The 15,976-nt window shown below is 37.2% G+C and overlaps 1 protein-coding gene across 2 annotated transcripts in view; it reads left to right on the top strand.

Moving 5' to 3' along the window:
• Rtl4 (retrotransposon Gag like 4) overlaps window positions 1-11,556 on the top strand; it is a 389,540-nt gene extending 377,984 nt beyond the window's left edge. For both annotated transcript variants that reach the window (XM_048441927.3, XM_085684322.2), the window contains one exon: window positions 8,513-11,556. In XM_048441927.3, the coding sequence (XP_048297884.1) occupies window positions 8,761-9,678 (918 nt within the window). In that variant the 5' untranslated portion in view covers window positions 8,513-8,760 and the 3' untranslated portion in view covers window positions 9,679-11,556. The remainder of the gene's footprint in view (window positions 1-8,512) is intronic.
• The last annotated feature ends 4,420 nt before the right edge of the window (window positions 11,557-15,976 follow it).

Raw genomic sequence — 15,976 nt, 5'->3', positions numbered from 1 at the left:
CTACATTATTTCTATATGGTTGATTAACACATCTGTGGTATGAACACATTTTAGATGCACTGGTACATGGATGGATTTTCTGCTCATTTTAGTAAAGAATAAAAGATGATCTATATAGTGGATAGGAACAGTAGAACCAGCTCTGCAGTATCTAGTTGTGTCTATGGCTACTGTGGATAAATGTTATAAATTCAAAGGAGAATTACTGAGTGCCTCTGTATATAGAAAAAAGGATGTTGTGTTCTGGGGATATAATGATGAAGTTGGATTTTTCTCTCCTTTCTCTTATAGTTTAATAAGAGATATAGATGTTTAATAATCCATTACAAGTGATACAAATATTGCAATGGAAAAATATGTGGGCAGGTCATATGTTAAATGACTTATATTAAGCCACCTTTTTGCTGCACATCTGAAGATGGGCACAATTACTTTTTCCATAACAATACAGGTCTTCAGATAGAAACAGATGCTGGTGACAAGGATTTTTGGACAGCACATTTCCAGTGTCTGCAGAAAATACAATGCTGTAAATGGTTGCTAATGTTGACATCTACTAAATGCCAGTAATTGTATATATGATATTGCCTCAGCTATATGTGAGATACATAAATTTACTCTCTTAGCAACACAGATGTTGCAGATGTGATAACTAAGGCTCACAGAGGTAACTTGTTAAAGGTCTCACAGTCTGGGTTAAGTGAGATTTGGATTTTGATTCAAAGTATCTCATTTCAAACTTTCAGATTAAAAAAAAAACACCATTGAAAACTACCTTCAAGGGCACAGTTGTGTTAAATACACATGCTGAGGATTCTAGTTCCAAATTGAACATCAAATAATTGTAGTCTTTTAAACACTTTTTTCCTTTCTTCTTTGAAAATGTCATACATATATATATATAATGTATGTTAATCATACCCATACCCACCCCTTGCTTCCCTGCCCCCAATTCACATCAAAAACTTCCCATCACTTTCCTACAGACTCTATGTTCTCCTTATTTTACCGAGCTGGATTGAATGAGGCTGCCATGCCTTCCCAACTTCACAGCTTATCCAAGAGATGAGTGAAATAGTAGTAGGATACTTAGAAAGCACAAAATCCTCTACACGTATGTGAGATGTTACCAGCTATGGAATAACAGAGTGCCCGTTCTTGACTGTCATGGAGCATATAATCTCTGTATAACTTACTCCCTCTCAGTCAAGACTTTGTGAGGACAAAAACACTAACTAGTAAGGGCCTGGAATTAGACCAGGGTACAGTGGCCCATAAACATGACTCAAACCAATTTCTGCTTCTTGAGTCTCACATTCTTCATTTGTAAGATCTCTCTAATCAAGTGGTTCTCAAACTTTCTAATACAGTTCCTCATGTTATGCTGACCCCCAACCACAAAGTTATTTTTGTTGCTACTTCCTAACTGTAATGTCGCTACTGTTAGGAATCATAAGGTAAATCTCTGATAGGCAAGATATCTGCTAGGAGACCCCTGTGAAAGAGTCATTTGACCCCACAAGGTTCACAACCCCCAGGTTGAGAACGACTACTAATGTGTGGCTTTTACAAGATTTCCTGCAACCAGGAAACATGATACATACTAAGTTGTATATATTAAGCTTTCTCTACCTTGAGCAGAGCAGCAGGTTGCCCAACACCACAGGGACCTGCAAATGCAAAGGAAGTTTGAATCTAAGTGGGCTAGGCTCTGTCAGCTCATCAGTTGCAAGTGGTATTCAGCACTAAGTGAATTGCACTTAATGAATTAAAGATGAAAGAGACAGCAGGGAACACGAATGCAGGAGAAGACCTTTCATTTCAAATTTAAAGGGCTCATTTTATGACTATTTGCGATCTGTAGATCAGAATTTTTCCATTCTTTCCCTAATTGTTTACTTGAAACAGCATGTACTCTTTGAAATGATGTAAGCATAGGGAACAAAGAAACCCAGCTAAGCCTTCAAATTAGTAAACAAGACCTGTGTATCTTAGGCGCTAAGTCTCCCCCAGGAATAGGGACTGTAGTATGGGCTCACAATGGGTAAAGTTTGGCTTAAGTGGGAGACATGCAGGTGGGAATCTACTCACTTAACAGCCATTTCCTCATAGTTTATCTCCACGTTCAGGCAAGTTATAGAATCCATGGGTCTGAAAGAACAATATCACTTTTATGATGCCTCGCTGTTTTCTGACACTTGGAGTCTCTATTCTAATGTCCCACCATGGAGGAATTCTAGTTCTGCTTATTCTCCAATGATATAGAACTCGCAACTTATCTTACAAAGATAGTCATCCCATCTCTATTCCCATTTTCCCAATTCTAGCTTTAACTAGTCCTTTCCTCATCTCAGAGAATAAAGCAGTCTCCATGAGAGTCATTTGAAGAATACTGCTTCTGTCTCAAACTCCTCCCTTGCTCCCTGACTTAGACTTAAGATTTCAGTAGCTTGCTTTATGACTTGAAAAACGGCAAAACTGTAGCCAGGAAATGACATAATGAACATGAAAGTGGCTATTGAGTGATAAAATCTTAGAGAAATCTCCATGTAGCAAGTGTAGCTCCCTGATAACTTAAGAAACATTATTAAGGAAAACTGGGGAAGGGGGACGGAATTTTCATGTTACTTGTAACTTCATAAAAAGCTAAACTATGGCTCCGGCTGAGGATAAAAGGAGAGAGAAAATTAAAAGAAAGTCTGAGAGTTCTGATTCATTTCAATGGCCAAGAGAACGTAAGTCACGGCAGCTGTGCTGCTGTGGTTATAATAGGGGGTTTGTGGGCAACTATTCTGTTATTCATAGATAAAGAAGAATAGAATGTTGTATCCTTTGGAAGGGAGCCACAAAGTCCCAAGAAGAGGGTAAACTCCGCTGTTACCTATGGTCTTTTATCTCCAAGTTAGCCGAAAGTCACGTGCCCAGACCTGACCTTCACTGAAACACTACTTAAGAAAGTACTGAAGGCTTAAAAAAAAAAATCCATGTACCATACTTTAGGGGCTTTGGGAGACACACACACACACACACACACACACACACATATATATATATATATATTTTTTACTTCTGAAAACGACAAACTCAGTATTGAGGTACATACCCGGAATCTTGGCTGATGAATTAGGAAGAATGTGAGTTTGAGGCCAGCCCCTGGCTACATAGCAATTTCAGTCCAATCTAAGCTAAAAAGTGAAGCCCTGACTCCTCCCTTCATCCAAAAATGTAGACAATGCTAAAACATGACCTTCGAAAGCACTAAACCGAAAGTTTCTCAAAAGCAGTAGCTGCAATTTCTGCTTCAACCTCACTTGCACAGGATATTTACTAGTCATATTGCCAGGTTTCATCCCAGAGTCAATGTCCCAGACTTTCCACATAGGAAATCAAAAATTCTATATGGTAAAAGTCCAGAAGCTTCTGAGAACCTTGTAATTATATGTGAGACAGTGTGTGTGTGTGTGTGTGTGTGTGTGTGTGTGTGTGTGTGTTGATATGTGTGTGTGGTCAGTCTCTAATATTTTCAAGATAAAGCTGAGGATCACCTAAATCAGTATTACCAGGAATGTCTAAAGAAGCACTCCTTGCTCCTCTGCTAACCACTTGAGTTATAATTTTTAGAGTACACTAAAGTTTACTAAGAAGCCCAATATTCTTCAGTATGGAGATAAAGGTACTTAGGTCTAGAGATAGAAAAACTTGTCTTACAGACAATAGAGCACTGATGGCCGGAGACAGTCAGTTTTCTGCTACTAGAACCAGTCAGATAAGGGGAGCAAAAGATTAATTTTGGCTCACTGGTCTGGAGGTTTTGATCTGTAGTCAGCCCTGCTGCTTTTAGGCTTTTAATAGAGTCCAGAACATGGAAATAGAGTAATAAAGACTGGACTATGAACCCAGTATCCCTTTCAAAACTTGCATTGGTGATCTGCGCCTTTTGTCATGTCCTACATCTTAAAGGTCACATCAGCTTCTACTTGAGCTAAGATAAAAACCAAACCCTTTTTTTTTGTAGCACATTATAGATCTGAGCTACAGCAAGGTATTTCTTCCAATGTGGTTTCAAAAGGTTTTAGAAGGACATTTTATGTCCAGAGAAACTATTAACTATGTTTTTGAGACAAATGAATATAAAGAAAATGGTTCACAACAGTTTACTAAAAGTATTTTAATACTAAAAGTATTTGGAGTTATGGTTGTCATCACTGAAGTGTGTTGTGTCCATATTAAGAAAAGGTCTATCTCTATGCAGTTTTGTATCGGATCTGGTCCAGTTATACTAGTCTGATGCTCCAAAACGTATGCATTTAAGGTTGCTGCTTTGTTTCTGCTTTGGCTCTTGAAGGCCCAATCCTTCAGATTGGTAGTCTTTGCAATAGTATCTTCTATTGGGAATCCAACAGAAGGTCAATGATCTTAGGAAAAAGTAATTTTCTAACCGAAATGACCAGGTATATTTTCTCCGAGGGAATGGGTATTTGCCATTGACAACAGTGGCATTCTATGATTTGCATGTAGGCTAATGCTTTTAATCTTACCAAGTGTTTCATCCCTGCTACATAATTAGGAATATTAAATGCTAAGCCACCTTGAATACATAATGCTATATAGAATCAAGAGCCCTCACAAAGATATGAAATTGCTGAAAATAAAAGGAAAGGGCAAAAGGCAAAGGCATAAAGGGAAATTTATAACCATACCTTGCCAATTAAAAAAAAAGGAGTTTACTGGAGATCTATAAATGCTTCTTCTTTCAATTCTGAAATCAAAGAGGCCTATGAGATGGAAGCCACTTTTTCATTATTTTGTTGATAAAACCTAGTTGGCAGCAAAACTTGGCCTGGTTTGACATGAATTTTGTCTATATCCAATTCAGTATGAATATTCAAACATTTTTCCTGCTGAAATTTTAATGGCTTAATTATGGGATATTTCCCCAGATACTGCAGGAAATGTTATATAATAAACAATAATGCTCTGTGTCACCTTTCTGAAGTCGGAAAAGGTGAAACTTGACTTATAAAACACAGATGACACACCTATGGACCTAGAAAAATGATACCTAACATTTATGGGGTCTTTTCCATATGCATGGAGCTGTGCAGTTGTCTGTTCATTCCAGTTAGCCATGAAAACCACTGGGAGGTAGGTGTTAGAAGCATTTCTTTTATGAGTAGATGTATTTATTGTGCTGTGAAAATGTTCATGGTGAGTTGGAGAAATATTGTGCCTTGATAACCACATTTAGCACTGTTAAGACTAAAGACAAAATGTAATTGAAAACTCATTCTTGACTTAGGCCAGAGGCTATACATTACTGACTAATGACATGCATTCAATATGAATAATGCCATAGGAGAAAAGCTGTGATCCATGCATATACATTTGAACACAAACATATTGTTGAACACATATACACACACATTTTATATACATATAACAGAAACATATATATATATATATTATGCAGAGAGAAAGAGAAATACTGAGCTTATATTTTGTAAGAAATATATTAAAGTTTGTACAGTGATTCTCAGAGAGATTATATAAATTGCCCAGACCATACAGCTTTTGGTTGAGTCGGTTGGGTTGGGCCCAAATCATTCTTTCTGCAGAGCCTGTTGTGTATTGCATTCTGCTGCTGTCTGAAAGATGGTGTCTGCTGTTTATGGGTTTTATGTAAAAGTCAAATAAGGCATCAACTCTGCCATATCTCTCAAGCACCTTCTTATTTTGAAAGATACCTCCTTCCAATCCTTACTTCTCTGTGACACTACTACTACATCTTTATTCCTTGAGGTACCATACTTTGCACAGAAACTATCTACATCACAAATCAAGAGCAGTCCAGGTTGGGAGAGTACTGATTCTTGGAACCCACCCCAGAATCCCTGAAGCAGGCTTTCTAGACACTGGAACCAAGTTGATTGTTACACATATTGAGTAAAAAGTAATATCCTGAGATAAACTGATGATTAGCTCTTGTTAACATTTTATTATCTTAGTACTGGTTGAAACCGATCAAGAATGATAAAGATATAGTCACAGATGGTAACCTAGAAAGGAGGTATTTAGAAGGTATAACAGGGCTCCAGAATACTAAGATATGAAAAGGAAACAAGAAATGGCTCTTTCTCCTCCATCGGCACGTGATATGCATAGGCCTCATGAGTAAGCACTCATCGCTCAACTGTACTGAACTCATTTTAGAAGAAATCCTGTGTTTTTGCCACCTAGACTATATATATATATATATATATATATATATATATATATACTGAAACTTACACATAAATGACTTATTTGTGATCAAAAGTAATCCTTACTAGTGTTTGTCACAGACTTCTAGACTATAGTTTTATGCTGTTTCAGTCTTACAATGCATTCCACTAGTCTAGAGCATTGGACTGTTCAAAGAAACCTATGAAAACAAGTCTTGGTTAATTGTGTGTTACTGATAACATCTCACTTTGTAGCTCTGACTAGCCTGTACCTTTCTCCAAATTCTTAATCTCTCCTGAATTGGACTCCCAAGTCCAAGTGCATTGATTGCAGTTACTGCTCAGATATGCATATATATATATATATGTATGTATATATACATATTCATATAATATATCCTGATCACATTTTCCCCTCCCTCAACTTTTCCCCAATCCTTGCTAACTTCTTGCTAACTTCAATCCTTTCTATTTCTCACTTTGGAAATCAAACAAATAAAAACAAACAAACCAGCAGCAAAAACGAAGAAAAATGCACAATAAACACATACCAAAAGCATAAAACCAGACATCATAGTATATAACCAAAATGCCTGTAAAACAAAAATACCTAAACAAAGCAATATGAGATAAAACAATCTACAAAAATATCACTGAGTTTCATTTAGTGCTGCCCATCTACTGTTGGGCATGGGTCCATCCTTAGACCATCTATTGCTGGGCATGGGCTCCCCCTTAAGTGTAGTTAATATACCCAATGAGACTCCACTGGAGAAAAATAATGATTCCTTTGCAAGCGGATGTCAATTGGACATAGCTTTTCGATTAGGTATGGGAGCTGGTATCCACTTCCCCCTCCCAGCCCTGGGACCGTGCCTGGTTTGAACTTGTGGATGTTGCCACAGTCTCTGAGTTCAAATATTCATTCAGTCCTCTTGTATCTGGAAGACAGAGTTTCCTTGGTGCCCACCATCCCTTCTGGCTCTTCCAATCTTTCTGCCTTCTTTTCTACATAGCTTCCTGAACCCTGGTGGAAGAGAAAGTGATGAAAACATCATTTAGGACTGGCATCTCAAGGGCTCTCAGTAGCTATAAATTGTCCAGTTATGGGTCTGTATTAGGTCTCATCTACTGCACAAAGAAGCTTCTCTCATGATAGATGATCAAGACTCTGATCCATGGGCAGAGCAGAATGCCACTAGGAGTTTATTTGTTGCTATGTCCCCGTAGCATGACAGTAATATTGGTTTTTTTCCCTAGGTCCACCTCCTATCCATTGAGAGACTGATAGTTTGAAAGATTCAGTGATGTACTTTTTTGCCTCCTGGTAGTACATATAAGTACATTTTTAAAAGTCCTTTAATAAGTACATATAGATTATATGCCCCGAAAGGAAGAGCAATGAAAGAGACTAAAGTAAAGCATAGTTCAAACCAACTGACATGTTATATGTTAGGGGAATATTTTTGATTTTTATTCATTACTTTATCCTATTTATCAGTTCTTGGAAGAGTGTTGAACATTTTTATCTTTATACCTTTAAGAACATCCTGTTCTTATTTGTGAGGTTCTCAACCTTATGTACTCATCTTACTTGTGATGTCCTAATTATTTCCATGGCAACAAAAATGTGACCTCAGACAAGGACATGGTAGGGAAAAAAACAGATTAACTAACAACACCGCATCCAGATATCTGGCAGTAAAATAGACTTAAAGGAGTGAGTGTGAAATACAGTCAGTAATCATTTCATTTTAAACAAAGTAATTCTCAAACCACAATACACATTCTAATCACACTGGAAATTTTGACAAAGTGTGAAAAGTTATTCAGTGGGTCCGTGATGGGACTTGGATTTCTGTATTCCTAAAAAACCCCTCTGTTGAGATCCAATGTTCTTGTCCCCATATCAGGTTTTGAATGATCAGTAGTATGATGTATCATAACACTCAAGCAGAATATGAATTGCTGGAGGAAGTGCTGTTTTGGATTGCTGCCCTGATGAGCATACCAAATCTGATATTAACTAGCTGGGTGACCTTGAGCGAACATTTTTGTTTCTCTGAGTCTTTGTTTTCAATCTGTGAAATCATAAATTTTGTTGGTCTGGATGATAGCCAATGCTATTTTGAACTCTAATCTAAAATCTTTGACAGTGATTATAAAAGACATTTTAGAATAAAGGGTTAGTATGAAGTTTAATGTCTATACTTACAAAGAAAGAGAGGGCAGAAATATTACTGTGTCTATGATATTTCCTTAATACAAATCCTCTCTTCTGTGTGTTCCAGAGTGATGTGTGTCTTCTGAGCGTGTTGAACACTGACATTCTCCATGAAAAAGCTGTGAGGAATAGAAGATAACATTCTTGTGGCATCTCTTCAGCTCAACTCTCAGCATTCTCTAGTGACATTGAATAGCTGTTTCCTGCTTGTACATGACAGTGTCTTTTCTGATCCCAAACCAAACCACTGCCTGCCCCTTGGTCTTATATACTGATACTGAATTTCTATCCAGTTCTACATAATTCCAGAAGACAATGGAAAAGTATACAGAATCGCCACCTACCTTAAAGGCAGAGACTTCCTTGTTGAAAGGAGATAACCTGATTGTACCATCACAAATGCAGCACCCAAATGATGATAACCCCACTTTAAGAGAGCAAGTTGTGCCTGTCCCGAATACCCCAGTGATATCTGTACCCTATTCAGGCAACCATCTTCCTCAATTTCATGGTAAGCCAACCAGTGCCACAGGGTTTCTTGCTCAGGTAACTACCTATTTGACAGCTCTCAAGATTTCCAATCCTGCAGATGATGCCCGAGTCAAGCACTTTTTTGACTACCTATCTCAGCAGATGCAAAGTTGTGATGTCGTTTCTGAGTCCAACCAGAGTAATCTATTGAAACAATATGAAAACTTGCTTCTTGAGTTACAGCAGTCATTTGGTGAACCCATGAAACAAGAAATTACCCTGCCTCTGAATGTTAAGGTTAACAGTAGAGACAACAATCAGCAGGATGCTACTGCTTTCCAAGTTCTTCCTCAAAATCTGAGTTATAGTGAGACCAGTCAGAGCAACAACTTCCAAAAGGAACAAACTGAGCCTACCCAGGATGAAGAAATCACAGATATAATGAGCAATCTACCAGATTTGGTCACTCAGTGCATTCAGCTAGACAAAAAATACAAAGACAGGCCAGAACTCCTACAGTCAGAAAGTCAGGTTCCAATGTTCTCGTCCACAAGCAATCACCACCAATCCTTCCTCAGTCCCATAGGTCTACAAGCCAAGGATGAGCCCAAGCAAAATCAGGGAGCCCAACTGCCCGTCACCCCAGCCAAGAGAGCCCGCCAGCAAGAAACTCAGTTATGTCTTTACTGTAGCCAGGCTGATCATTTCACAAGAGAATGCCTTGCTAAACGTTCTCGAACTCCAGCAAGGAGAAAAATGTAGCTCACAAGTAAAAGGAGTATAGGAAATCACTTTGTAAACACATAGCCCTTTCACCATTGGCCTTAGTGATTTATTAACTTTCACAAATTGCAAAATACAAATGAGTTGCTGTGACATCATCTTAAAAACAAGCACGAATATTTATGTTGCCAGGAATTTAAACAACTGGAAATTGTTGGTTGGAAGATGGCCCCTGACCAAACTTGACACAGCAACAATGATGAAGACAACGAACAGGAACTTTCTAGTTATGGCCATTTTTTTCAAGAATTTTGAAATTTTGCAGATAAAAGTCTCTCCAGTCTGAGTCACACATACAAAATATTAACACTAACAATATATTGAGTTTCACTTCCTTACCAATGAAGGGAAATCTTGGTTGACTCTGATGGTTCAAGTCCTATAGCTTGTGTGTCTAGGACAGAGTCCAAAGCTTTTATCTTCTTTACTGACCTGTGTCTTAGTTATTTACTTGTTCAGGTTCTTTGCGATCATAGTGGCATCATCATATCCTACCAATATTCTTGTCATTGAGAGACTAGAATCTGAATTCTGTTCTGCCTATTAATCAGAATATAGTGCTGATACAAGCCAATCTTACTGGACCTGAATATCTACTACCTTTCCATGAAACTATATATTTTGTTTCCATCTAAAGACACCTACTTATCCAACCTGTTGAACTTCTTGACTATTGGCAAATCAGATTTTATCATCATTTGAACTGAGTACTGCTTAATCACGGGCACCTTTCTTTGAGGAATAGCCTTTTTGGTAATTAGCATACTTTAAATCCGCCAACCCAAGCTTAGTCATATCTACACTAATGTTTCTATTTGAGACTTGAACATATCGATGGCTAAGTCTTATGGTTTAGGATAAGAAACAACTAAGTTATTTGTAAACTGTTGTTTAAGGTGTAATATTGTAGTTACTTAACAGCAGCACATTCTTGCTACCTGAATAGAGACAAATCTCCACCAAGAGCTCATTTTCCAGCCTGCAGTAGTTGTGATTTTCTAGGCCTCACCATTTAAAAACACTGCCAATTGCTACCAAACTATATTCTAATGGACCACCTTTGGGTGTTGTCATCTAATTGAGGACATCAGAAAGCAATGAGATGACATGGAACTTTTGCAACCAACTCATCTGAAAAACCCTGTGCATATACATTAACACCATCTGTGCACAAAACTCAAGAACTGGGGTGTTCTTTTGCTTGTCTTGTACTCTTGGCACACATCAGCTCTGTGTATAAATAGATGGTGTAGATGATGCTTCTGCAAAAAGTGGAATGATGTGCTAGAAAGGCACAACTTCTTAGAAATGTTAACATCTAATGTTGCTCAGTATTTGCTGGTAATTGTCAGTTCTTTGTTCCTTGCTTGTCGGTGCTGATGTAGTTCTCTGTAATGGATCTTCTGAAGATCACTCATTGAATATTCGTTAGTAGTCACCAAGGTCTCTGAGAACATGAAGTGCCATTGCACTTTGGTCTTGATCCTGGAGAATTGTGCTTATTTTTCAATACTGAATCCCATATTGAGCCTTACTGCTCTCATCTTGTTGTACCAAGAATATCTCTTCATCCATCAGTGCCTCACTAACCACTGTGTCAGTCCCTACTTGCATTCACAAGCACTTAGTTCTTTTGTCAGTAGCTTGTGTTATATCTACATTACTCTTTAAACTGCCATAGTAAGATGATATGAATATACATACTCGGATTGTGCTAAGAAATCCCCTTTGCAATACTGAGATTGTATGAGAAATTTTATCAAAAAGGGTTGTTTAAATGTTGATTGATTCTGAGATTACCATAAATAATCATCATCTATCTCTTCCAATTCTATAATAAAAGACTATTCCAAATGACCTATTGTCATGTTCTTTTTCTTCTTTCATTTATTTTCTTGGGGGAAGTAGTAGAAGAAAAAAAATAAACCCACTTTTATTTGTAGATGACATCATCTAAAATGCAGAAATTCATAAAGAACATGCAAAAGAAATTCTCAAAGAACATGCAAATATATACCCAATTCAAAATTACTAGAAAAAATTGTAAGGTCACATGATACAATGTCAATATAGAAAACTTAATCATATTTATGCAAATGTGCAACAAACATTCAACAATGTAAAGTAAATAAATTCATTTATGTAAATGAAACATCCAGATCCATGACTACAATTTAATAAGAAGAATTTAAGACTTTTATAATGAAAAATACAAAGCATTGTTAGAAGTAGTTAAAGAACACTTCCACATACAGAGAGGAAATTCATGATTATAGATTAGATGATTCAAGTATATTTTTGTGAAAATTGTCAAGATAGGCATAATTTCTAAATAGAAACTCACTCAAATGGCCCTTTAGTCAGTTTCTTACTGAATATACTATGTGCTTTTGATGTCAATAGGAATATTCAACATGTAAGTTGATGAGTTATGCTTCTTTTCCTTAAGGCCACCTATTTATCACCATGAACCATCTTTTCAAGATTCATAACATTTATTGCAAGAAATCTTTGAACTTCACAATGTCCAAAAGAAGGTACTCAATTCACGGCTAAGAGCTTCAACTCCTTTTTCACTTCTGGGTGTATCTTTATGAATTATTCTCAGTAAACGACATCTTTTGCATGGCCTCATTCAAGAAGTTTGTAGAACAAAGCAATGGAGAGTTGTCAAAATTCTGTACTTCTGACTGTCAAACATTTTATCATTAAAAATGATTATAGAGTAATCATGCACTATATACTGTCAAATTCAACTGGAATGACGGATAAGTTAGCATAACAGAGTTATAAAAGAAATTAGAAGTAATTGGACTTAATGAAACGAATTAGAATCCACACACACAAAATAGATGTATCACACATTCAAAGGTATAGTCTGTTACTGTAAAAGGCTTTAGAAACCCCTCCCTCTAGCCAAGGATACAGCGTTAAGGAGATTATTCTGTTGATTGAGTTCATCCAGTGAGGTAGGCCCCAATCCTAAGTGGGCAGAAGACATTAACAACAGAATGATTTGTATAATGCCTATACATAGAAAGAATAACTAAAAATAGAACACTGATATCCTTAATCTCAGAGATGGGATACTGCCCTGTATTCCATTTGGCAGGGATTGTGTTATGAAGCCATCCCAATTTGTATCATCAGCTCTTGTGATACTCACCCCACTTTCTTTTTACTGATTGGTCTCCTAGTACTATGACTATAGTTACTTTCTTATTTCAATTTTGTTTTAGACATATTCCCTGGTCACCGGACTCAAGTCTTCTAGCCTGTTTGGCAGTTGCTTCCCACTGTAAGTAAAGAAGGTGTTTGCCTTACACAGGAGTTTCCTGAGGGGATTACTAGCAGTAATCCTTTGTATTATCCCACACACCTCTGAGTACTCTGAGAAAATTCCCTACATAAAGTCAGTACCACAGTGTGAATCCCAGTAGGTATACTGGTGCCAGTCTCCCTGGATGTCTTTCCTCAACAGTAGCTGGCTTCTCCCTTTATTTCTAGCCTCTGTCTAGAGATTAAATAAAATTCCTATCATCCCTAATCTACTTCTATGCATATCAGAACAAGGTGCTTGCAAAAAGTAGTTGATTTTTCCATTTCTACTGAATTCGAAGTCTGTCTGAGTATATTCCCACGGATGAAGATGTAACTAGACTTTACCCACTGAAAAACACGCTAGTGAGGGAGAAGTATATGATTGATCTTACTTACCCCACCTCCATTTTGTACCAATTACAAAATACTAGAGGAAAATCACATCTCTTGCTTTTACTCACGTTGATCTAATTACTCACCCTTTCTTTAATTCTGGGATGTCACCATGCAGAACTTTGATTTTATTACTACAGTCATTACCTCTGAAGACAAATAGAGTCTATGGCCATACCTCCCTGAATGCACCTTCTCTCATGTGATCTCCAAAAACATAACATTTAGTTTATATGGAATTTCTACCAGAATGTTGTCAAAATCAAGTACCACACACACTTAGTATGGATGTGGGAGTTTGTGTTACATCTGAAAAGTCCTCTGCATTGGTGGCCTCTGTAACTGTCTCTTTATTAAGGTTCAGAAGCTGCTATCAGAAGAATGAAAAATGCTTCCCACAAAATCTTGTCTTAAAGATCTTTATTGTCCTCATGGCTCGAAATTCACAGACAATGATTAAAAATAAAAGTTTCATAAGTGAGTTAGATCAATTAGTAGGGTCAATAGAACAATTTTGGTAATTGTATCTCAGGACGCATCCCATGCTCTCTAGTCTTTGAACACAACTACAGTTTGGGCATCCACACACTAAATTGCTGGTATTACTACCTAATAGTGATTTCCATTATTAGGTATACTTGAACTTCTTTCTCCTTTTATTGATGTCTAACATGTAGATTAAACAACTATGAGGATTCTATCTATCCAGCTCAGTGAGAAGTTGGTTAGGGTTGTAGTCACTAATCCCATTCATTTCATAGTAACATAGTGGAGGACTATGAGTCTTTGATTCAGATAAAGTAGTCTTTCATCCACTTGGCTATAAAATCTGGCTCTGAATATGTTTAGGAAATGGGAAGTTAATTGTTGGTTGACACCTACTTTATGCCAGACACTGTAATGAGAACTTTGATTTGTCAATGGTTCTCAGTTAAGTCTCATATTACTAAAAGATGGAATATCCATTTATAACATTTCATGCTCACTGCATATTGATGAGGTAGGTGTTATAAATTCAATTTAAGGATAATGAATAAAGATTTGGAACAGCTGACTTATCTACCCCAGTCATGTTGTTTGTAACTGAGATAAAAATGAGAGCACATCTCGTCTTTTCTCTTTTCATGCTAGTATATATATATATTTTAACTGCTGGGATGTAGCCAAGGGTCTCACACATTTCAGGCAAGCACTCTACCACTAAGCCACACCACGATCCCAAAGCATATCTTTCTGTTGCTACAGCTTTGTGCTATGGGAGACAGAAGGGGAATATGCTGAAGTCACGCCCATCCTGATTAGTTTAGCTGACTTAATTACACCTCCCACAGGCTCGATAACAAACAGCCACTCTAATAACTGGTATTCACATAGCAACTGGTTGAAACTCATTTTCTGGACAGCAGTCTATAAACGAAGCACAGAACAAATCAGTTCTTTCTAGGACTTTGAAATTTCATTTGTGTTTCTAATTACTTGACACATCTAAAAATACACTGCGTCTACATTATCTGACTGGGTAGGCTCCTGTTTGTTGAGTCAGGACTCTAACAGTTTCTAACTAACAAAAGGCCTCCATACTTCTATTACTTCATTTAAGGCTATTGAGTCATTTTTAAACAACATTGTTTGCAGTTATTGAATAATGCCAGGAGATAAGGACAAGTTTATTGTCTTTTGATGCTTGTTATAGGCCACCATCACATAAAACTCAAGGTTAATATACATTTTTATTAATTCAGATATCAGTTATTAGCTATTTACACTTGATAAGTGCTTTAAAGCATCAGCCTCAGGGAATATCCAATCCAACAAACTGACTCTTAAGGGTATTCATAGGAAGACAAGCTTGTTCTTTTTGCATATTAATATTACGTTTGACAACAACTATCAAGTATGTTTCCCTTAGTTATTAATGATGAGTCTTTCATCCATGAATTCATTTTTAAATCCACTTGTTTTCAATTTGTAATAAATGATACAATAGAGACCGCAAGGTTACACCCTGCCATTTAAATCAAGCTTTCCTTTATGTGGGTTAAATTCAGCTTATATATAATTTAAAAACAGTACTCTCTCAATCTGTGAAAGAAGGTGAAAGAATCTGTGTCGGTGTTGATTGCTGCTGTTTAGAAAAGTGGCCACAACACCATATGCACTCAGTTCCTGATAGAGCATTTGTTCTCGGAAACCTCATTTGTAACATGAAGGTTTCTGTCCTGCCCGGTAACCCACAGCTGGCAAGTCTCAAAGAAAATCGCACAAAGGACTCCATAAGATTATAAACTGATTGACTCATTAGCTCATGCTACTTATTAGCTCTTATAGCTTATATTAACCCATTGTTCTTATCTATGTTAGCCACATGGCTCGGTACCTTTCACAGCTGGGCGGGTTACAACTTGCTTCTCGGTGGTCTGGGCAGGAATGGGAGAAATGGTCTTCCTCCTTCCTAGCATTCTCCTGTTCTCATTGCCCTGCCTCTACTTCCTGTCTAGTTGACCCACCTATACTTCCTGCCTGGCCAATCAACATTTATTTAAAACATGATTGACAGAATATA

Source organism: Myodes glareolus, chromosome X, assembly GCF_982192425.1.
Source record: "Myodes glareolus chromosome X, mMyoGla1.1, whole genome shotgun sequence".
NCBI classification, from domain to species: domain Eukaryota; kingdom Metazoa; phylum Chordata; class Mammalia; order Rodentia; family Cricetidae; genus Myodes; species Myodes glareolus.
The sequence above is the reverse complement of the archived record's forward strand: the minus strand, read 5'-3'. Positions and strand labels throughout refer to the sequence as shown.